At 32.4% G+C, this 25281-nt stretch overlaps 3 protein-coding genes across 6 annotated transcripts; 2 read left to right on the forward strand and 1 right to left on the reverse strand.

Annotated features, from left to right (window-relative positions):
- The first annotated feature begins 1832 nt into the window (after nucleotides 1–1832).
- Nucleotides 1833–5883, forward strand: LOC106715865 (beta-1,4-galactosyltransferase 7). The gene is made up of 3 exons (XM_014509224.2): nucleotides 1833–2063; nucleotides 2241–2790; nucleotides 5115–5883. The coding sequence occupies exons 1-3, from the start codon at nucleotides 1946–1948 to the stop codon at nucleotides 5353–5355; spliced, it is 909 nt and encodes a 302-aa protein (XP_014364710.2). The 5' UTR covers nucleotides 1833–1945; the 3' UTR covers nucleotides 5356–5883.
- Nucleotides 5884–9533: 3650 nt separating this feature from the next.
- On the reverse strand, nucleotides 9534–18354 carry LOC106715862 (nicotinamide/nicotinic acid mononucleotide adenylyltransferase 1). Of its 3 annotated transcripts, XM_045683860.1 has the most exons (8): nucleotides 18168–18354; nucleotides 17145–17256; nucleotides 14721–14832; nucleotides 13866–14078; nucleotides 13318–13419; nucleotides 12389–12549; nucleotides 11638–11959; nucleotides 9534–9726 (listed from the first exon to the last, which is right to left on the reverse strand). In XM_045683860.1, exons 1-8 carry the CDS (start codon nucleotides 18241–18243, stop codon nucleotides 9709–9711), a joined length of 1116 nt encoding a protein of 371 aa, XP_045539816.1. In that variant the 5' UTR covers nucleotides 18244–18354; the 3' UTR covers nucleotides 9534–9708. The 3 variants fall into 3 exon arrangements, with proteins under 3 accessions (XP_045539816.1, XP_045539817.1, XP_045539815.1); XM_045683861.1 differs by lacking the exon at nucleotides 11638–11959 and having other exon boundaries at nucleotides 9537–9726; XM_045683859.1 differs by lacking the exon at nucleotides 9534–9726 and having other exon boundaries at nucleotides 11057–11959.
- A 320-nt stretch (nucleotides 18355–18674) lies between these two features.
- On the forward strand, nucleotides 18675–25281 carry LOC106715859 (methionine--tRNA ligase, mitochondrial). Of its 2 annotated transcripts, none has more exons than XM_045683858.1 (10): nucleotides 18675–18880; nucleotides 18983–19081; nucleotides 19320–19501; nucleotides 20154–20276; nucleotides 20564–20669; nucleotides 21545–21663; nucleotides 22018–22169; nucleotides 22868–23073; nucleotides 24121–24315; nucleotides 24894–25281. In XM_045683858.1, exons 1-10 carry the CDS (start codon nucleotides 18796–18798, stop codon nucleotides 25277–25279), a joined length of 1653 nt encoding a protein of 550 aa, XP_045539814.1. In that variant the 5' UTR covers nucleotides 18675–18795; the 3' UTR covers nucleotides 25280–25281. The 2 variants fall into 2 exon arrangements, with proteins under 2 accessions (XP_045539814.1, XP_045539813.1); XM_045683857.1 differs by having other exon boundaries at nucleotides 20154–20273; nucleotides 20561–20669.

Below are 25281 nucleotides of genomic sequence, written 5' to 3' on the forward strand. Positions count from 1 at the left end.
AATATTTGCATGGTATTTTATAAATTCATTATACAAATAGGATCAGATAATGTAGTCTACTGTAACTATCTTCAATTATAAACCCGCTCAGCGCTACGGGCGTACAAATAACGAACATCTTTTATCATCTTTCTGTTTGTTAATTCCTTTAATTACTTGTGAGCTAGTCCAAACCGTCAATTATTGTTTTAAAAATAAACTTTGAAAATGCCACAATACGAGTTCCGACTGCTTATTCTTAATTACTTATAAGTGAGACGTAACTCAAACGTTGAAAGTAGGTATTTAGTGAACTTATCTTTGAGTATAGACGTTGATGTATTGCTGGTGAAACGGAGCGTGTTTGTTTTTTTTTTAATGACCGCCGCGCCGGCGGCCGCGGACGCTCGGCCGTTCAGCCACACCGTGTAATTAGTTGGTTATAAAAACTTTAGGTAATTAATTGTGCTTTGTGAAGCCAAAACTGATGCGCTGTGCGCTTATAAATTGATATTAATCGTTGACATTTCATGACAAGATGTAATTGTGTTTAGATAAGCGAATTGGGATTTCTAAATATTAACGTTGAGCTCTTAATGGAAAATTCTTTAAAAACATTATTTGTTCATCTTTTTTTTCTATCGCCTCTTTCCGTATAATATTCGGATGATTCAAAAGCAAATCAGAAATGTAAATAATTTTTTTAACAACAAAAATTTGTTACATTTGTTTAAAAACCGCTGACTGTAAAAATAAGGACGAGTTTGCCTTTTTTACAAATGGTATCCTTAATTAGAAGTCATTAATATCGCCGTGGCGCACGGTATTGCGTGTGCAGGAATCGTTCCTCAAAGATTAATTAGCAATTCAAACAAATTTAACTAATAACAACTAAACGCAGTGTACGATTACGTTTGGTTGAAATAAAAATGTTGATTAACAAGTCGTTCATTTCTCTTTCTTTGTTGACAAAAATCGGTATTGCTCAACCAAATTAGATAACCGGTCGCTAAATGTGCCTGACCTTGGTTGGCACCCTTATGAGTGGATTAAAATCCATGGCTGTGTTTCAATTAGTTGTCGTTGATTTTGATCAGAGCGTCTGTGGCTCAGGGGTTAAGCATTTGACTTGCAATCTGCAGGTCATGGGTTCGAATCCCGCCATGTACCAATGTGTTTTTCGGTTTTCCATTTACATATGTATGCGACGTTCCTACGGTGAAGGAAAACATCAACCTGCAAATATCTGAGAAGAAATTCAATGATATGTGTAAAGTCAACCAACACGCACTGGGCCAGCGTGGTTGACTATGGCCTAGTCACCCGTAACTTGGGGTAGGCTCCGAGTCCCTCACTGGGGACGTATAGTGAGATGATGATGATTTTGATCATATCTATCTTAACACTAGATATTCGTCAGATCTCGATGCAGTCGGCTATGAAAGATTTATTTTAGACCCGACTTTCGAAGTCACTTTGGTACGAAAAGGTTGTGGAACGAAGTTTAGGTAGATTTTTAGTTGAAAGTTTTTTTTTTTTTTATTCTAAGGTTTTGTATTTTTTAGAAATACAAAAGAAATTTGAAAAAACCGTAGATTGTGTAAAAGAAATAAAATTAAAGTATTTAAAATAATCATCTAAAAGTATTGTATTAAAAATATAGGATAAAATAAATAAAGTCCTAATTTTATTTAAAAATTGATCACTCGACAAATATAAGTTTCACAATTACAGTCTTTGTAAATATATTCTATTTGTCAGTTTATCTTTTATATACTCTTTGGTTTATCAGTCACGACTTGTCAAACTGACAGTTGCCGTTCGTTCTTCGGTCTGTAAAGGGTTTTTCTTAATTTAAAAATCGTAATGTAATTCTAAAAACATGTTATTATTTATGAAAATGTGATATTTAATTTGATATTATGAGCTTAGTCTGTTGGATCTGTATGTATAAATTCATTTATTCATGTACAGAAGTATTAATTTAATGGGGCACCGGCTTAGCAGCTCAAAATGTCTCACAGTTTGTTTGGGACTAACATTTATTATGGGCTGCTTTTTAGCCTCGTTACCAATACAAAGCGGTGAGTATTGTTTATAAATATACTTAGAATATAAACCATATTAATTACTGTCTTATGCTTATTTTACTGTTCTATTCACTGAATTTTGTGGTGTTTTTTTCACTTAGTAGAATTTCATTGTTTATATATGTTTATAATTCTAAAACAGTTTTTCTAATAGAGAATTTTATATTTCAGAACAAGCACTCCAAAAGTCAATACACTACGAAATTCCATCACAAAAATATACGAAAAAGAAATTAGCACTAATCGTACCGTTCAGGGATCGTTTCGAAGAGCTGTTAGAATTTGTACCACATATGTACAAATTTCTCAACAAACAACAAATACCGTTCCACATATTTGTCATACAACAAAAAGATAACAACCGTTTTAATAGAGCTTCACTTATAAATGTTGGATTTTTATATACAAGAGATAAATATGACTATATTGGTATGCACGATGTTGATCTTTTACCTTTAAATGATAATTTAAAATATGATTATCCGTTATCCGGTCCATTGCATATATCATCACCACAAACTCATCCTAAGTACCACTATGACACTTTTATCGGTGGTATTTTGTTAATAAAAAAGGAGCATTACGAAATGGTGAACGGTATGTCAAATAATTATTGGGGATGGGGTTTGGAGGATGATGAGTTCTACGTAAGACTGAAGGATGCAGGATTAACAGTTATTAGACATGAAAATATTGATACTGGCACGGAAAATACTTTCAAGTAAGTGATTTTGAATCTTTTTTCTATTTTATTAAAGGAGTATCTATCTATCTATTCAGCCTCGTAATTCCCACTGCTGGTATAGGCCTCCTACAAAGATCGCCACAATGATCGGTATATGTTAAGTTATTTGTGGGTTTTTAACAACCTCTGGCCAAAGATAGGAGTATTTCGTAAGGGTATATTTTTCGAATCTTTTATTGTGTGTGCATTTAGAATTAACTAGCTTTTACCCGCGACTCCGTCCGCGCGGAATAAAAAAAAAGAAATAGAAAACGGGGTAAAAATTATCCTATGTCCGTTTCCTGGTTCTAAGCTACCTGCCCACCAATTTTCAGTCAAATCGATTCAGCCTTTCTTGAGTTATAAATAGTGTAACTAACACCACTTTCTTTTATATATATAAGATATAGAAGATGTGAATGTTTATATGGATGGATGTTTGTTAGAAGGTATCTTCGGAACGACTCAATGGATCTTGATGAAATTTGACACAGATGTAGAACATAGTCTGAAAGAACACATAGCCTATTTATTACGTTTGTTTTTAATTCCGCCCGGAGTCGCAGGCGACAGCTAGTGTTAAATAAAAATTAAACAAGTTTTTTTATTATTTGATAAAATTAATTATGCAAAAGTTTTATCTTAACCAACAAAATGATAATAGTAATACTGGTTTGACTGTTTTATAATGTCAATTAATTCCAAATGTTTAAAATGTTGTAATCCATTTAGTTGTTACTTTGAACAAATAAAATTACAAACTTCATGATAACATAAAATGTGTATTGCTTCAGAGAGTAAACAGTCTTGTGTACCAAATACCTATTCAATGATGTTTAATTGAAAATACAATAGTTTAATAATAGATAAATTTATTTTAGTTTAATGAGATAAAAATATATATTAATTCTAAGTGCACAAATAACAAAGTATTCGAAAAATATATCAATTATTACAATTTGATTAGTAATATATAAAAGTATAATTTTAATCCTCTTTCCCTTCCCACCCTTTTCTTATTAAGAAAGGTTGGAAAGGGGAAGTGGATTTGGCGGAAGAGAGGACGCTTAGGAAGGGCAAATATCCTCTTTTTGTGCGTCCCCTTCTCCGTTGATTAAAGGTAGGCAACGCATCTGCATTTACGGATGTCTATGGGCAACGATCGCCTCGCTATTGTGGCGAATCCAGGTGACCGTTTGCTCGTTTGCCACCTTATGATATTAAAAAAAAGTTATAAAATCTATCTAATTAAACAAAATCTCAAATATCCTTACGATGTATTCCTATCCTTAGCTAGAGGTCGTTAAAATTCCCCAAATAACGTAATACAATGTCCGAATAACTTCATGTCAAATGTAAAACGGAATTCATAGATACCATTGGAATTGCTGAAATTATAACAAAATAACGGTTGAATTTCGTTAATGAATATCATTAAAATACTAAGGCGAAGGTTTGAGATATTACAATACGAAAATATTAATGTAAGTCGTATGAAAGGATAAAAATTGAATAAAGGAAAACGCGCGAAAAATAATGCCCTACCTTTATCAGTTGTGTACAATTTCATAAACTTTATGTTATTTTTTACCGCTTATATTTGTCGTATTTCGCACCAGTTTTAAATAAATAAAATCGCTAGAAATAGCAGGATTACAACAAATGAGAAGCGTTGAAATGACATTGTTGTTTTTTTTTAAAGTGTAAAAATAAGGCAAAGGTTCACATCCAATTAGGATCATAAAAAAATCAAAATGTTATTTATCAGTTTTTGTTCCGACACTCCTCGAATGTCAATTGATAATATTTATTACAATAATCTAGTTATATTTTTGGACTTTATGTAATTTTTTTATCGAGATTAAATGATAAAACGCTATTATCTAATATTAGGTTTCTAGTGGGTTTCCACTCGCGAAACATTTGTAAAGAAACATTGTTATATATTTTCACGAGTCTCGAGACTACCCTAATTTAAACGAGGCCTTAGTCGACCACGCTTGCTATTTGATTGACTACAGATTAGAATTTCTTCGCAAATATGCAGGATATGTCTCGATGTTTTCCTTCACAATAAGAACTAATTTATTTGAAATTATCACAGTGCTCTATAGACGGATAGTTCTTTGCTTAGAAACGACAATTTTTGCTTACACGTAACATGTTGATATTCCTGACAGTTAATACTGTTCTTATTATTATCTATACTATCTCTTTATCAGTGCCAAAATGGCGATAATCAAATAGGAACAAAATATCATGGTTTATAGCCTGTCCATTTAATAGACGTCGGAGGAAATAATTTTTTTTTTTTGTTTCAGACACATACACGATAAGACATACAGAAAGCGAGATATGAGGAAGTGCTTTAATCAAAGAGAGGTAACACGACGTAGGGACAGAGTGACAGGTTTGCATAGCGTCGACTATGACATTGACAAGATTCATAATGTGACCATAGATTCGTTACCTATCACCGTTGTGAATGTACGACTTATATGCAATAAAACATTAACTCCATGGTGCCAGTGTAATGAACCAGTTAAAACGAAGAAAAGCTAGTCAATAATATCAGAGATTTACGAACTTTTATCACGTAGATACCCTTCTTTGTGCAACATTTCTTCTTCAAATTGTGAACCCTCCAATTCCCACCTTCGTACACCACAGATGGGGACTTCAGAGAATCCCTTTTGGGACTCAGAAGACAGGGGTAAAGTGGAAGCAATTTGCGTTTCGTTTGACGAGAGTGCGTGCCGGAGACTTAATTTTAGTCCCCTTTCTCTTCCCACCCTTTTCTTATAAGGAAAATATGGGATAGGGAAGTGGATTTGACGGTGGAGGCACATAGGGAGGGGATATATAATTTTTGTGTTCCCCTCCTCTGTCGATTAAAGACAAGTAACGCATGTGCAATTGCGAATATCTATGGGCATCTTCGCTATTTAGGCTAATTCATTGCTCGTTTGATTTTTTTATATCAAATGGTGGCAAACTAGCTAACGACCGCCTGAATTCGCCAAAGTAGCGAAATACATCTGCCCATAGACATTGCAAATGCAGATGCGTTGCCTACGTTTCATCAACGGAGAAGGGGACGCACAAATATCCTCTATATTTGAGTCCCCTCTTCCGCCAAATTTTGATACTTCTTGATACTTGTTTTTCTTTTTGAGTGTCGACATCGAAGTGGTTAGCTGTTATTTATACAGATTGTGTGTGTGTGTGTTTGTATGAAAACATTTTATGTACATTTCAGATTTTTTATCTGAAAGACGAATTTATTTAAATTAGGTTATCATTTATTTCGGAAACATGTTTGTTTTGAAATATAATTTTTTTATTTGTAAAATGAATTTTGTAATTTATCATGAGAAATAGATTGCGTATTTTGTTATCTAAAATCTTGTGGTTTGATTGCGTTCTATTTGTCTAATCTGTCTTATCACTGTCTCGTACACTTTGGTAGATTTTTTATATCTCCTATGTCCCATAATCTTACTACTTACTAATATTATAAACTAGTTTTTACCCGCGATTTCGTCCGCGCGGAATAAAAAAAAATGCACACAAGATAAAAAAGTTCCTATGTCTGTCTCCTAGTTCTAAGCTACCTCCCCATCAATTTTCAGCTAAATCAGTTCGACCGATCTTGAGTTATAAATAGTGTAACTAACACAACTTTCATTTATGTATATAAAATTCGAATGTTTCGATGGATGGATATTTGAAAGTATCTCCGAAACGACTCAACGGATCTTGATGAAATTTGTCACAGATGTAGAACATATAGGGAACTTATAAAGTTTTTTTAATTCCGCGTGGATGGAGTCGCGTGCCACAGTTAGTATCTAAATAAAACACGTCACATTGAGATTGAATTCGTTCTACATTCTACAATTTGCCTAGAAAAATAACAAACGAGCGGCATCCAAGATTTGTAGGTGTTTTTACGAAGCAATATCGAAATTGTTTTTAAATATAGATCTTTTATAAGAATTTTAAAGTTTACATTTTTAATGTACTCAATTCATATTTGTACAGTAACATAGTTGTAAGTTAAAATAAGCTGTTATTTAATTAAACCGTTATTAATAAATTGTTTTTAATTTAACAAATACTGTTTTTTTTTCTAGAATTTCTTATATAAATAGTCGTAGAGTATTATTAATAAAAATATATATATAAAAAAAGGTTGGTAATCTTAAAAATATAAACTTTAGACACATCAATGATAAGTTAATGGCAAATTTCCATTGCGAAAAATTTACAAAACACATATTAAACATTAGTTTCAGATAACTAGCTATTATTTTACAATAAATATTGTCTTTATCTATAGAAAAGAGTGATTTTTAATTAAATATGTATTAATATAATTATCCTATTATGTAAAATATTATCTTTTCTAATTTGTAGTCGGGTAAAGATAAAGATTATCTAAAGTACGGAGTAAGTTTAGGACTATTGAAGCAGCAAATCTTTACAATTTTCCTTGATGTTAATGCGTTTCGTCCGAAGAGTAAGTACGGCTAATTCTCGAAGGGGAAGAGTATTAGATTTAGCTTCCAGAATACACAAAGATATATTTCCCCTTCCTCATGTTTAATTCCCCTTCCCAACTTTTTTAAAATAAGGTTTTGACATGGTCGGGAAAATATCTGTAAATCTCTCTTCTATGTATTAAGGTCATCTGCAACCTTTTAACTTAACTTCGCCATTTTAGCGTAGATCTGGTCGTTTACTACCTGATATTAAAAAAAATTACGCCAAAAAAAGGAATTTCAAACCCCTATAAGAATTGAAGGGGGGATTTAACCCCATTTTGGGGGCTATAGGACTATTCTTTCAATGTCACAGAGTGCTAGGTACTAGGAGTACATAAATAGGATGGAAGTATTCGAAGTGTTGTGTACTAGGCGTACATAAAAAATACGGCTTAGCTACACTTAAATACTTGTTAGTGTGTAAATATGAAATAAAACAATATGAATAAGTAAATAGAATATTTATTAAGCGGTTTAGATTCTTGACACAGAGTATATAAACAATTTGAAAACATGTGCAATATAATCTACAATAAGTTATGGCAACATTATATGTATTGGTAATACTTTTATTATCTGTGATGATTAGGTTAAACTATTTCTATATCGTAAGTAATTTTTCAATGATTATCGGAAATCTGTTAGACGCAGTATTATATACTGCTTTAAAAAATAAAAGAATCAGCTAAAAATTAAAATGTGTTAAATCAATTATTCAAGATTTCAGATTTCTGTTCATCATTTTACAATTAAAAAATTGACTACTAAATTAAAAATTGGTCCTATCCCTTTAAAAACTAAAACAAACATATTAAATATTTTTTTAAACTATGGCAACATATTTCGAATAAAAATCTTAAAAAAATACAAAAATCATACATCGATGTCTATTACAAAATTAGGTAACGAGTTTAATAATTAAATTAATTCTTAAAAATAAGTACATATTTTATATGTATAAATGCAAAACAAATACCCATTTAAACTAAATAAAATGTAAAAACATGCGATTACATTATTTTGTTAAAAATAACAGAAACATACGAGACCAAATTCTTTTTAAAAAATCTACTAAAAAATATATATTCTATGACAGTGAAAAAAAAAATTTTCAATTCTGTTCAGTTTCGGAGACTATTTAATGCAACCAATAAATTCTTTTTATACTAGTATACATTTATTTCAGACAATAAACAAGTAATCCAATAATTTATAGTGAAACAAGGATATCTGGCCCAGTGACTAAGACTTTTTATAATTAGTTCTTTAAAAAAATATGTCTAACTTAGGTCAAAGTTAAGGATCTATATCAGTGATTGTCAAACTTATTTCTTTCACCGCCCCATTTGAAAATCAATTATATTTCAGAGCGCCTCTAATTTTTATTCAGCTCTAAAACTTAAAAACCACAATTTCATTACTTTTATTAATTTCAATGCCCCCCATTTTTTGGGCCCCTTATCGCCCCCTCTTAGGTTTCAAACGCCCCCAAGGGGGCGTTATCGCCCACTTTGGGAAACACTGATCTATGTAGTAAAATTTAAAATGTAATTCTTCCCTTTATTTTACACATTTAAACTCTAATTTGCAATACATTCATTTATTGTCCAAACAAACCTTAAGTACTTCAATACTTTGATACGATAGTATTAGGAACTTTAAAAAAAAACTGAGCACTATGAAATGTCAAACTATTATAATTAAGACATCAAATATAGAAAAAATGGCTACCTTGTCGCAAATCAAGAAGGCAATAAGCGATAAAAAAAAATCAGTACTTTCTCCATGAGTTTAGATTTTCTTTGAAAATACTAACATAGTTTTATACAGTGAAAATCCACGTTTACTTACCAAAGCTAAGCATACAGAGATTACGCTAAACATCGCTTTACGCAATAAGCCAAAGTTTTTTCAATTTCCTACTTGATAGTAGATTAATTTGAATATATACGTGACTGGAAATTATTAATATAATTTTCCAGCGGTTAAATAAATTTTAATTATTTGATACGAGTAATGTTTTTCGTTCACCTTTATCAGCCAGGGAAGAAAAAAAATGGATTTGTAGCAATTTTTTTTTAATATAATATTAAACGACATGTTATTGCGAAAAAAGAGGAAATTCACAATAAAGGAGATCGCTCAACAAACCCAATAAGGTGTTACCTTTATACTTATATACTCCAGTTACGTATAAATTCAATTGAAAGTAGTACAATAACACCATCACTTAGAGCTGTCACTAAAGATAGTCTCTGAGTGTAAATTTCTCACACTAAGGGAATAAGTCATGCGAGTAAAGCTAAGTAGTGGGATGGGGTGGGCACTAGGCAGAGCGCGCTCAGTCGCGGGGCGCGCAACACCTCAGCTACAGCGGGCAGCCTCCCTACACAACCATAGAGCACACGTTAGCATCCGCCATAGACTATAGAGTACTCTAACCAATGAGGTTTCATTCACAGACTATCCTTCGTTTTGATTTAACATCGAAATTGACATGTCGAATTCCATTCACGGCGGCTATTTGTTTTTTTTTTTCAGTTTTTTAATTATGTGAGAAAAAGTGTTTCATCAAAAATATTGAAGTCTTAGTGTAAAGCGTTGTTTTTCTATAGGTTTAGGATTTACATTAGAACTAGGTATTTTTTTAACACACTGTTTATGTAATAAAAATACTTTTTTTTTTGATTTGGATATGAATCTGTATTTTAAAAAACCTCATTGATCAGTGTAAAAATGAGTACTAAAGAAAATCACAACACGAAAATTACATATTTAAAAAAAAAAATTAATATTTGGAAATATCTTTTAAAATACACATGCGACTAAGATGAAGTTAAAATGTATAGGCAAAATGGAGATTGCATGCAAATAGTAAAAACATTTAAATATAACAATACATACAATATTTATATTTATATAAAAATCTTCATCTAATATTGAACTTGAATTATATATTTTATATTATATATTACTTAGAATTAATCTAAAATTCAGATAAAACTTTTATAAAAGTATACAGAAATTGACAGATACATTTTGAAGAATACAAAAATGTATAATATGAATACAGTATCATAAAATACATATTTAATATAATATAGAGAGGTTAATATTTTAAATATAGATAATAGAAATATAGAAAAAACAAATCTCATCTCATTCTCTTTGAAAGACACAACTATGTTTTTTTATGAGTATTTTACCAATGGAAACTTACAGTGCTATGAGATTTATTATATATGTAAGATAATTAACGATATATTTTTCAACAGGTATACGAGACGTAAATAAATTCTAGGAAGACTTTTTGGCATAATCAAAAAGAAATATTTTTTGATAGAGTTTTAGATATTTATGTAACATTTAGATTAAATATATTATAATTTATATTAATTATATATATGATTAAATATATAATTAAATATATATGATTAAATTTTTAATTATATTATTACGTAAATAGAAGATTCAAAATCTTTTAGTTATAATTTAAGTGAGAATTTTTGTACAATTGAAAATGTCTAATGGATATTTTCTTCAAGGGTTAAAAATCGATTTTATATTTCATTTTATATTTATATATAATTACTTTTACCCGCGACTCCGTCCGTGCGAAATAAAAAAAATGCACACAAGATAAAAAAGTCCGTCTCCTAGTTCTAACCTCCCCATCAATTTTCAGCTAAATCAGTTCGACCTATCTTGAGTTATAAATACTGTAACTAACACGACTTTCTTTTATATATATGGATTTTTATACGATTTAATATCAATGAATAGAAATTATGGAGGTTATGTTATTTTGGCACAATATAGAAATTTCAATCTTTTCACTCACATTGAATGAATGATTCGAATGTATGAATTAATTAAAAAAGGAAGTATTTTTAATCTTCATAAAATATAGTTTGATTCTTTGTTAATGAAAGAATTAAATGGTTCCGATAGTCATTCACTCAGAATGAATGATTCAAACGATAGCTTCTGTGTCACTTATGACATGAATACCGTGTTTAGTTAATATCAATCTGACAATATCGTTACAACTTCTCGTTTTATAATTCTTTTCATCTTTCAATTTAATACTTTTAACTTTTTCACACAACTTACTTACTTCGGATTTACTTTTACGCATCTCATCGGATTTTAATTTACGTATAGTTGATGTGGAACAACGCTTCTTGATATTTGCATTTTGTAAGTTACCCTCACTCACTCTACGTTTATAAACATCAAAATCATCTTTAGATAGGTAACTATCTAGTGAGGAATATGTAGATTCAGAGAAACTTACCTTTTCGCTTTCAATTGAATGTTCTTTTTCGTCACTGACAATTTTGATAGCTTTCCCAGGGACATAGTTCGCTGGAACTTTGTCTATGTACGCCATTTTAGGTTTTATTGAGTCTATTGGACTAATAGAATCAGTTTGATTCGGTGCTAGGAAGTTTTTCCTTGGTCTTTTTACTGTAATTGTTTCGTCAATGATGGAAGGTTTGTCGCGTATCGAAATTAGAATGTTCTTGAAGCTTGTTTCTTCTGGTGACGTCATAACGACGTCTTGCGGTGATTTTTTGTCGTATGTCGCGATTAAATCGTTAAGTAAATTATACTCACTGAATCCGTGGTAAGCGTGAATATAAAAAATATATTAAATAAAAAATCATTTATGAAATGTACTCATCATTTTTAAATAAATAAAAGCGAAAAAAAAACATTTCAAATTATTTCAAGTATCAAAAATATGTAACTTTAATAATCTAACCTCAAAATAACAAAATTGACAACTGTATTTTTTAATGATATCAAGTGATGAAAATTATATCATTATTAAAAAAAAATACAATCAAAAACAAAATTAAAAAACAAAACAAAAACATTAAATCATTTTCAAACATCGCAACATTTAAAAATTACCAACAAAAAAACGCAACATTAACAAACATAACCTTGAAACGTCAAATTCTGACAGCTGTCAATTTATTTTTCCACCTCAAACGAACAAAAAGTCAACACAATTCTGGTCAATATTTTATATAACTCACGTGATGTAAGGCGAAGCGCCGTACAGTCTGTTCTGTCGTATGTAAGCAAGTACAGCATCATCAGTGAGGTACTTAGCGCTCTCTCCGCGTCGTACCAGACGTCTGATGACGGTCGAACTCACCTCATTAGCTATGTAATTTGTTACTAAGATAACGTTCTTCTGTAATAACGTAATAAAAAAGTCAAGTAAACACCCGAAACCAAGCTTACGAAACAGAAACAGCGATTGTGAAGGCTGTGAAGATCGGTATAGTGTCTAAACACTCCTTTCTCCATGACCACAAGTTATAAATTATTAAAAAATTAACTCACAATTGTAATTTAGCATAATGAATATGTACAAAAAAGAGTACAGACAAAGAGTCTGTTATTTAGGTGTGCCAGAATAATGATAAATCTTCAAAATCAGGGATAGCCAACGAACTTAAAGCATTGCTAATTCTCAATCTGTCTTCTATTACCCTAAGTCAGAATGGAAAATAATAATAATTTATCTTAAAAGTAGATAATTTGGCCATAGTATGAGGTAACAGATCATTTTGGAAAAGGGGGTTTGAAAAATAGTTTGGTGATCCCTGATCTAAATGAACCTTTAGACATAAACCGGAATCTTAAAACAATGAGAGACAAACATATGTGAATACATGAGAGCGCTAATGACGTCATCACCGGACAATTACAACAGTAAATACGATTCCGGAATGTCTAAATGACCCTTTATTAGGTAAAATGCAACAAATTTATCTGGCCCGGTGACCTAAAGTGAAATCAAAATAGAATGTCTCATAAAAGATGTCTTTTAAATACATCCCTGTTGATATCAAATTTTAAAAGAAACTAGTCGGACTTAAAAAATAATATAAAACCTTGTTTAACAATTAAGAAACAATTCTGAGTATGTCAGTAAGAGATGTTTTAATATACTTACCCGATGTTTATAAAGCATATCAGATTCATATATAAAACGTCCGGGATCACTTCCAGCTCGGGTCACAACTACCAGACCATGTTTACCTACTATAGTTTCCAGCTGGAACATTATATTAAACAGTTAAGTAAACTGGGGACGCTGCAATGCCCCTGCCGAAGCGAACACAAAAGAACCATGTTTTTAACAAAGCAAATTGTCTCTTTTGTCATTTAATTTAAATTTAAAAAATATACAAATAACTAGCTATCGCTTGCGAGTTTGTCCGCGTGGAATTAAATAAAAAACATAATAAGTAGCCTATATGTTCTTCCAGACTATGATCTACATAAATGCCAAATTTCATCTAAATCCATTGAGCCATTCTGAAGATACCTTAAAATAAACATCCATCCATCCATACATACATACATACATCCATCTAAACATACACACATAATATTATTAATTAGTGAAGTAATTGTAAAAACTGAAAAAATCTAACGTTTTGGCTTCAAAAGCAAACATTACCCCTCCTGAGTTGTGTACAAAAAAAAAACAATACTTACATCCTCATCGGACCATAATCCTGGTGTAGCAAATGACTCTAATAAATCAGCGCCACATAACAATTTAATAGTGATCCTGCCATCGGAGTTGCCATTCAATTTTTCCATTAAATTATCTGGCTCATCTATACTGTTGACATTCAAGATATCATCGGGGAGCCATGGAGGTGGATCCGACACTTCCTGACCCATTAGATGACTGTTGAGGGCATCCTGAAAGAAGACATAACCAAAAGTTAAACAAACTTGGAATGAACTTGAAAAGAAAATAAAAATTAAAAAAAAACTTGAGAGGTGTCAAGGGACACCCGGATGGAATGAAGTTCCTTTCTATTAATTAGTGAAGGAATTGTAATTAATTTTTTTTTAAGTCGCGACACCACACTGTTCAATACGAAATAGAAATGAAAATTGGCTTGCTTTCTATAAGAGAGAGAGAGAGAGACAGACAGAGGAACATGCGACGCCGCACAGCTTACAATAGCTTACTATAGCAAAAAGTGTCGTGACAACTTTTCGTAAGAATTTTTTCCGTCTAGCCCCCTTTCACAATGCGCGATAAGGAACTTCGTTCCAAAAACAAAGAAAGTATAAAGTTAAAAGCTCCATGAAAATCAAACATGTTTGACAAATTTAATCAATCATCATCAAGCATCCTCAAATAAAATTGAAATAATTTGTTTAAAAATAAAACATTGTGATGCACATATCTAAGAAAAAAAATTCAAAAAATTAAATTTTTAAAATCAACCAACACGCTTTGACCAATGTGATTGACTAAGGCCTAGATAGTCCCAACATAGAGTGAGCTCAAATCTCAATGGAGATGTAAAAAGAGGTATAAAATATGTCAACCTGATGGTATTGCAGAGAGAGCTTGGTCCTGGTCCAGCCGGACTGCTGCGTCTCCCACTCTGACACTTTGATCCAGCCGGACGTACGTAATGCAAGCTGCAGCATGGATATCCTGCAACATCATATGGATACATACATAGAGGTATAAAGCGACAGATGGATAGGTACATAAATGGATAGAACAGGTAACAGTAGTAGACGCCAGCGAAAACATCTGTTGCACAAATGGGCTGGCCCGCCCAGTGAAATACCACGACCATACAGAAGACAGACGTGAAATGGAAGTAATTCCGCGCTTCGTTCAATGAGCGTGGTAACGGAGGTCTAATTTTTGTCTTTCCCTTCTCACATTTTTCTTTTAAGTAAAGGATTGGAAGGATAAATATTCTCTATCTGTGTGTCCCCTCCGTTGATTAAAGGAAGGCAACGCATCTGCAATTGCGGATGTCTATGGACAGATGTCGTTTCACTATTTCGGCGAATTCATCTGGCCGCATAATCGTTTTCCACGTTGTAATATAAAAAAAAGTAGATTGATGCAAATTTCCAAAAGTTAAATTACTTTTAAATACGTAAGTGAAATAAATATTTAGTATTTTATTTAAGCATCTCAAATAAATACAATACACACATCCAGTCCGCTGCTGGCGATAGTGACAAGTTTGGTGTCTCGGTAGGCCTACACCAGGGTTCGGCTTTAAGTCCGTATCTCTTCCTCCTGGTAATGGATGCGCTAACATCAGACATACAGAAGGAAGCACCCTGGTGTATGCTTTATGCTGATGACATCGTGCTTGTCGGGGAGGATGAATGCGAGGTGCAGAGCAGGTTGGAAAAATGGCGAGATAAATTGGAGAGAGCTGGTCTTAAAATCAGCAGAACCAAAACTGAACATTTGTTCTGCGATTTTGGTGGTCCGACCAGCTTTTCTCCAATCGCTTTAAATGGTGTTGACCTACCAACCTGCTCCGATTTTAAGTACCTCGGTTCACTCGTCCAATACGATGGTGGTGTTGACCGGGATGTGAAAAGCCGAATAAATGCAGGTTGGATGAAATGGCGACAGGTCACCGGTGTGACTTGTGATCCAAGAATGCCACCCAAGCTTAAGGGACAGATCTACAAGTCAATCGTAAGACCTGTCTTATTGTACGGATCTGAATGTTGGGCCACCAAGGTTTCGGATGAAAGAAGATTGCATGTAGCTGAGATGCGTATGCTAAGATGGATGTGTGGTGTGACAAGAAAAGATAAAGTTAAGAATGTGCATATCAGAGGAAGTTTGAAAGTAGCGCCAGTTATCGAGAAATTGAGGAGCAGAAGGTTAGCGTGGTTTGGACATGTTATGCGGAGGGATGATAATCATATAAACAAAAAAGTAATGAGATTGAATGTGGATGGCTATAAAGGTAGAGGAAGACCAAAGAAAGTATGGATGGATTGTGTGAAAGAGGATATGCGTAAGAAGGGGGTAAATTCAGATATGACGGCTGATAGAGATGTATGGAGGAGTAGTACATACTGTGACGACCCTCCATAGGGATAAGGGCAGGTTGATGATGATTTAAGCATCTCAAATATTTAATTTGACTGTTTGAAATTTAAAATAAAATTACATTTTACATTTCAAAGTTATCAGAAACCTTGACCTAAACTGGTTTTATAATTATAGAACTCGGCGGCGCAAGTTAGAACTGTTCACTTGAATTTATGTCAAAACGATTAAATGCTTTTCATAATTAGCTATACTTAATAAGACTTCTAACAATTTTAGCTTAATTTTTATATTAAAAGTTTCATTATGACTTTTAATTAGTTTATGAAGAAGTACAAAAAAAATTATACCATCTGCTATTTCATATTTTTTACTGCACTTTTTTATTGCAGTTTGATTTTCTTAAAATAAGCATAGACAAAAAGTTTTTTTTATATCACAAGATAAACAAGCAAGCGGCCACTTGAATACGCTGAAACAGCGAAGCATTGACGGGAGGAGGGAACGCGCGTAAAAAAAGATATATTCTTTCTAATGTTTACGGGACACAAATCTTCTCAAATCCACTTCCATATCCTTTCCTTATAAGAAAAGAGTAGGAAGGAAAAAGGGACTAAAATTAGGCCTCCGATACTCATCAGATGAAATGCTTATGATTTTTGTTTTCTTGTCTCCATTGAGATTTTAAATTTTAAAATTATTTATACAGTAATAAAAATCATCTTTCAACTAGTTTCTAAAGCCACCAATCACGTAAATAAAAAGCCAGCATTGCTAATAACTTAAATAACACAAACATATTATAGATTTAAATAAAAGGCCATGACCCCAACACTATTGATCCTTAGCATAGGCAACATTCGAAAAGAAATTACACCTGAGTCACACAAAACACCATAAATATTCCAATGTAATTAACTTAGTCATACCTATGTTGTGCAGCTACAAGGTCTTTCTTGCCGTATGCATCATGAACAGGCGACATTATCCCCCCCACTATTGTGCCTAGACCTAAATTGTGCATGTAGTCTCTAGCTATTTCTGTAAAGAAAAACAAAATAACTAAATACTACTCTATACATGTTATTGGTCTTATAGTAAAACTAGCTGTAGCCTACGACTACGTCCACGCGGAATTAATAAAAAAACTTAATTTGTAGCCTATGTTTTCTTCCAGACTATGTTCTACATCTGAACTAAATTTGATCAAGATCGGTTGAGCCATTCCGGAGATACCTTCAAACATCCATCCATCCATCTAAACATTTGTATTTATAACATTAGTAAGATTACTAAATGGAGCTTGTTAGTCCAACTAAAAATTATATTCTTCTTACTAATATAAATGCAAATATTTGGATGGATGGATGGCTGTTTATTAGAAGGTATCTCCAGTACAGCTCAATAGATCTGGATGAAATTTGGCATGAACATAGAACATATCTCGAAAAACATATAGGCTACTACTTAAGTTTTTTTTTAATTCCGTACATACAGTGATGAGCGATAGCCAATATTATATAAAACTTTACGAGTCAATATAGACAAAAATGAAATTAAAGCATCCTATGAAACAATAGGCTCATCTATTGACATTATTATCACATAAATACCTTGATCTTAATATCAACAATTTTATCATGAATAAATATTTCTACTATTTACCATTCAACTTTATCAAATACAATTATTAAGCAGATGAATTATAATAAAACAAAAGTTACTTGTAAAAGCAAAAACAATTCCTTAGCTGTTCTTATTAAAAGAAAAAATAAAAAGCTATGAGTACCAGGAATATGAATCTTATACTGTTAATAGTTTTTCTTTTTATTCTATTAAAAATCATATTTTTAGCTGAGTTATTAACCTTATATTTAGTAATTTTTAATAAAAGTTAAATAATACATATTTAAAATTGAAATTTTACGAAGTAACAAGAAAAAAATACTCACCAAACATACGCAAATGCATATAAGTTGGCGGGCTAAAACTGCCACAGGCCATTAGTACAACCTTTCCGTGAGACATTTTGTGCAAATGTAAATGTCTATCACAATGTTTTGTTATTTTTCACTTTTCTAATTATCACTTAAAATATCCTGTACAAATGTAAAAAGTCCGATCGATTCCTCCTATTTATTTTCAATGTCAAAGCCAAATGTCAATACGGTTGGTGAAGTACTTATAGTAGCAGTCTTGTTGATTTATTGATTAGATAAAACCTTTTTTTGTTAAAGCGAAACAGTAGACTGATTAAGGAAAAAGTGTGTTAATTTAAAGAATAAACAAGACTAAGATTACTAATTATCAGTCGTCCCTAAATGCCATGGATTGTGCCACAAAAGTTTATGGTTATTCTGAAATAACCGTAAACTTTAAAATCAGTGCAGCTCTAGATACGTCAAAATGACGTAACACAAGCAGTAAAACTTCAAAGTCAAATGTTAATAAAAGAAAAACTTTTTCGGGATTTTCAGTTTTAATAATTACATAAAATATGAAATAAAATTGTATTATAGAGACAATTCTTTCGCCGTATAATATAGTGATAGTGATAATAAATATAAAAGGGAGTTTAAAATGAGACTTACAATACGATTGTTATCTTCTGTTGCGCGGAAAAGACCATTTTATGTTACCACACCGATTTTTTACGTAAATGCCGGTAAGTAAAGCTAAAATATTATCAGGATATCTTTAAGCAATGTAACATAAACTTAGAATCTTATCATAATTTGAAATTTGAAAACTTTGTTGCCTTTTTCAGCCCCACATCTTGGGCACTTATACTCAGCACTGGTAGCAGATGCAGTGCAGAGATTTGAAAAACTCACAAACCCTGACTGTAACATAATATTTAGCACAGGTGAGCCTTAATAATTGAAATTGGTATGGATAATACAAAAAAAATATGCTTTTGACTGTGTCCATATGAAATTAGGAAAAAAAAACATTAGTTAGTAATCTATGCACTATTCCAGATTCTAATCTATGTTTCTTTCCAATTTTAATCCAGAGCTGTTGGATTGTTCTAAAATTATGTGACAATAAACATTCATACATCCATCCATCCAAACATTCACATTTTACTTACTTGTACACAGGCACAGATGAACATGGTACAAAGATTCAACAAGCAGCCGCCAAAGCCAACCTATCTCTGTCAACATATTGTGACAAAATATCTCAAGAGTACAGAGATCTGTTCAGAGACTTCAACATTAACCATACAGACTTCATACGTACTACAGAAGATAGGCATAAGAAAGCGGTTGCACATTTTTGGGTATGTATGTTTTTAAGAGCGAGAGCATCGGTGGCTCAGGGGTTAAGCACTTGACTTGCAATCTGCATGTCCTGGGTTCGAATCCTGCCATGTACCAATGTGTTTTTCAATTCTCATTGAACAATACTTGGCCAGCACGGTAGACTATGGCCTAGTCACCCCTAACTTGGGGTAGGCTCCGAGCCCCTCAGTGGGGATGTATAGTGAGCTGATGATAATGATTTTTTTAATCCATAACCCAGGCATTCAGAGAGTTGTAGAGTAGAAAAATTATAACCTAACAACTAATAAGTTAGTTAAAATAGATGGACTGGACTTTATGTTCATAGTAAACAGAGATAACTGTGCATTTGTAAGTTCCATTGATAGCCTGTAGTCTAGACGACAGGATAGATTTTGACCAAAAAGTTGTCATTAGATGCATATTCTTTCCTGTTGTATCTTACAGTCTACATTCAGTTGAGTTAATTGTTTTTTATAAAACAAGCAAAGGTAAGCTGAAAACCAGCGTAGGGGCAGTTTAGTCTGTTCCTGCTTCGCTGAACTGGATTACTTTTGCCACACTATTCTACCAAGTTTGTGTTGTGTTTGTGTATTCTTTATGTGGCAATAAATGTTTTTTATTTCTTAATTATTGATAAAATTTTTATAGAAAGAATTAGTAAAACGAGATTACATCTACAAAGCGAAATATTCCGGTTGGTACAGTGTCAATGATGAGGCATTTATACCTGAGACACATTTGAGAGATGATATTGTGGATGGAGAAAAAGTAAGTAATAATTTTACTTTAAATACTATTTAACATACCAGTAGATCATTTAAATTGGTTTCAGAAAGCAAATCTCTGTAAAACTTATTGAGTTTTAAATGAGGATTTAGGTCTCGAAAACCCATAGTTAGTAATATATTTTTTTAAATCTTTAGTTTTCATTTTAACAAACTATGACCATCATTCATATCATTAGAAGCTACTCTAAATAAAAATTGTTTGTCAAGTATATTATTTTATTAAAGAAATATTTGTTCATTATTTTATTAAGAAAATATTTGTTTAAGTTGAAAGTATCAATAGAATCTGGCCACAGTGTGGAATGGACAGAGGAGACAAACTATATGTTCAGATTGAGCGCATTCAAAACACATCTGCAAAATTGGCTAAAAACAGGTAAAAATACAACACAGATCCTTTAATTTTTATTTAAACAGATATTTAGTGAAGGTTTTTTAGAACTAAATGTACTCTTAGGGTTTTTAGTGACAAAAAAATTAATGACACAATGTGGTAATATTTCTTCTCAGTTGATAATTATGTCCCCACTCTCGTGGCAGAGTCTAGACCTTAGTCAACCACGCTGATTCAGTGCCAGTTGGTAGTACTAGTAATTTATTTTCATTCTTACAGCATCGTCTCATTCACAAAATACTTAGTTTTTTTAATAATAAGCATGTATACATAACTTGAGGTATAATAGTGTTATACGGCATCAACAACATTTTTTGCACAAATACCGGCTTGCCCGGTGCAGTACCACAACCACACAGAAGATGGCGTTAAGTGAAAGTGATTCCGTGTTTCGTTTGATGAGTGCGAGTACCAGAGGCCTAATTTATTTCTAGTTATACTTACCTTTTTCTTATAAGGAAATTATGGGAAGAGGAAGTGGATTTGACAGAGTAGGGGACCTATAAGAAGGGATACATTCTCTTTTGTGCATACCCTCATCTGTTGATGAAAGGTAGTCAATGCATCTGCAATTGCGGATGTTTATGAGCAGTGACCGGCAATTTAGGTGGCCGCTTGCTCGTTTGCCACCTTTTAATATAAACTAGCCTTTACCCGCGACTCCGTCCGCGCTGAATAAAAAATAGAAAACGGGGTAAAAATTATCCTATGTCCGTTTCCTGGTTCTAAGCTACCTGCCCACCAATTTTCAGTCAAATCGATTCAGCCGTTCTTGAGTTATAAATAGTGTAACTAACACAACTTTCTTTTATATATATAGATATTCATCAACAGAACACATACTGTCATATTTGCAGATGGTGTGGTAACTCCCAGCAGGTTTCAGAAGCAACTCTTGGACTATTTGGATAACGAGACTTATTTCCCAGACATTTCAGTCAGCAGACCTTCCTCCAGAGTACATTGGGCTATCAGGGTGAGTTGGTTTTTGAATAATTTGTCACATTTAATGGTTTTTTTGGTCAATTATTCCCACATTACTGTTCATTCACTTTAGGATTTGACCATTTTTTTTCATAAAACATTCCGTTGCATAACAGAAAAAAAACGAAAAAGTTGTCTGACCACTGACTGACTCCGGAGAAGAAGACAAACATATTGATATCTCATTAATCCAAATTGATTCAATAGTTTAGGTTTAAGTTAACAAATTAAATTATATACACAAGAAAAAACTTTTGAAAAATTTTGCTCTGGTTAGTTAATTGCCGCTATTTTTTACGTAGGCGCTATCTACTACTTTTACCAGATTTCAGATCTTATTTTACAGGTGCCAGGTGATGATGATCAGAGCATCTATGTGTGGCTGGATGCACTCATCAACTACCTGTCGGTGATAGGATATCCCGACGATGAGGTGATGAAGAGCAGCGGCAGACCTTGGCCTGCTGATGTACAAGTTGTTGGGAAAGACATACTCAAGTGAGTACCAGTAAATAAATACATATATACATTTCAGCTCTAATAATAATCTGTCGAAGATTTTATTCGTCATTCTAGTGATTTAAAAAAATATATTTCTTTTTAAATTTTTTGTTATAAATAATTTTTGTACTATCTTAAAAAAATTGAGTAAAATTTGACGGAAATCGTTGCTACAGTCCACAGAGTATTTTGTAATTTATATGTAAGCATTTTTTTAAATATATCTGTGATATTTTTAGTGCTACTCTTGATCATACTTAAATCTAGATTCAGCAAAAGACTGGTTTTCATCTCATTGAACACTTAAGCGTATTAGCAGCGTATTAATTTCGCAATTTTTTTTTTTATTTTTTATTTTTATATCAAATATCTATTTTTTTATATCAAAAGGTGGCAAACGGTCACCTGAATTCGCCGAAATAGCGAGGTGACCGTTGCCCATAGACATTCGTAAATGCTGCCTACCTATAATCAACAGAGAAGGGGATGCACAGAAAAGGGATATTTGCCCTTCCTATGCGTCCCCTCTTCCGTCAAATCCACTTCCTCTTCTCATTCTTTCCTGATAAGAAAAGTTCTTATAGACACTTTTAAATTTTTTTATAAACTCTCTGTATTTGAACTTCAATTTTATTTCTCTTTACCTTCACCTCAGTAAAGCTTCTTCATCTGGACTTGAAATCCAAATTGTGTAGATTCCATGGCATCTATTGGCCTGCATTTTTAATGGCCGCTGGATATCATCCACCTCGTCGATTGTTGTGTCATGCACATTGGACAGTTGATGGCATCAAGATGTCAAAGTCTCTGGGTAATGTGGTCAACCCGAGACAAGTGGGGGCTCCGCCCTCAGCCCTTAGGTATCTCTTACTGAGAGAGGCTACTATGTCTTCTGATGCCAGTAAGTTGATTTGTATAAACTGTTATTTTTTTATTGATATTAGCTGTAACTCGGGATTCCGTCCGCGTAAAAGAACTTGATATAGTCTATGTGTTTTTCCAGACTATGTTTTTTATCTATGCTAAATATTATCAAGATCCGTTGAGCCGTTCTGGAGATACCTTCAAACAAACATCCGTCCATTTATACTTTCGTATTTATAATATTAGTAAGATTTGTAAGGGTTTGGAAAGTTGCCTAAAATATATTTTTTAGCTTTTTTTAACTTGATGTAATTTATGTCGAATTTAATTTTGTGTTAAAATTAAATATTAGTATCTGGGATATCAACTTTATGATGGAGTTTTCTTTTAAAATATATTTTATATGTGTACCCTTTTTTAGATCACATTTGATATTGTTGAATTCTGTCTTCGGATAGAATTTTTTTAGGCTAATTGTTTTACTTAACCGACGTGCTATGATTTGATGTATGGATGTAGAAGAACATAGAGAGAGGTGTGCCAGGACCGCGCCTAATGTCTGGTCCTGGGTCTCTGCCTACCCTTCTGGGTTACGGGCATGAATTTTGTTGTTGTTGTTGTTGTGGTATTTTATTTAACCTATAAAAAATTACAACAAAACATATTAAACTTACAAAACATTCACATAAACCTCACATATTGCCAAACAAAATTTCATCCCCTATTGTTATTTAGCACCTTTGGGGGTAAAATTTTTACAAAAATTAATTTAATATTTTTATATCAAATTATCAGCCTTAAACATAACTTTCAAGCTTCTAACTGTAAAAATGATGATAATTCCATACAAACTTTCACCCCCACTTTCAACCCCTTACAACCCCTTTTTCGCGTTAAAATGTAGCCTATGTCCATCCTCAGGCTCTAGACTATCTGTGTACAAAATTTCATTTAAATCGGTTCAGTAGTTTTGGCGTGAAAGCGAGACAGACAGACAGACAGAGTCACTTTCGCATTTATAATATTAAGTAAGAATTAGTAAGGATAAGTCTTTAGTTTGATATAATAAAATAAAATAATACAGATTTCAGTGAGACTAAGTTAATAAATATCGCAAATGCGGAACTTGCTGACACACTCGGCAACTTGGCGGCTCGTTGCGCTGCGCCTGCGCTGAACAACTCTAACACACAGCATCACATCTCTGCGGAGACACTCTCTACTTGCAGGGGAGAGGATACGACAGGGAAACTTATGGACGCGGTGGAGAGACTGCCAGGTATTGTACACTGTATACATAAAAAAATACTGATATCTTTTGTTGAAATTAAAACAATGAATTGTAAGTGATGATTATAAATTCAATTACGATATTAATTAAAGTAGAAATTACAAAATCAAGAATTAGGGATAAAGCCTTTAAGATGTAGCAACAATTGAGACTAAAATATCTTAAGATTCTTATTTTTGTTGGAGTACAGTAATACAAATTTAATTCTCTTCTATTTGTTATACTTTAAAATAAATATATATATCGACGGAAGAAAGCGATTTCGTCGTATCTCAAAATATCTATTTTTACATCGGAGCCAAAGAACTATTTCAAAAAATCATAACTCCTAAATAAATAAAGATAGGAAATTGAACTTTGGAACATATTTCTATCAATCTAGACATTATTTGATACAGTTAATTGGAATGTCCTAAAGTTACTACTTCATTTATTTTTTACTAGTTACAGCAATTGATGTTAATTTATTTGTGCCAATTTTCGAGATACATTTCCGCTTTCTGTCGTCGATATATCATCGAAATTTCGCTCTGTTACTTAATAATGGTAATAACTTTATTTTCCAGAGCTATGTCACGGTTATTACAGTAATTATCAATTCTACAAAGCTGCGGATGCTGTCATCCATGTTTTACATTTAGCTAATTTATTCTTTGAAACACAAAAACCTTGGGAATTAAAGAAAAAGAATGCTCAAAATGAATTAGACACAGTTCTTTATATAACAACGGAAACATTAAGGATATGTGCTATTATATTACAACCTTTAATACCGGATCTGGCAACACAGTTGTTGGATAAATTACAAGTACCACAAGATTGTAGAAGCTGGCAACACTGCGAAACTCCCTCGTGGACAGATTGCGGTGTACAATTAAAATTGCAACCCGGAAAGTTTGTACTATTCCAAAGAATATATATTGATAAAAAAGCAAAGAAAATTAATGCTTAATT

This window comes from Papilio machaon, chromosome 24, assembly GCF_912999745.1.
Source record: "Papilio machaon chromosome 24, ilPapMach1.1, whole genome shotgun sequence".
Classification (NCBI taxonomy): domain Eukaryota; kingdom Metazoa; phylum Arthropoda; class Insecta; order Lepidoptera; family Papilionidae; genus Papilio; species Papilio machaon.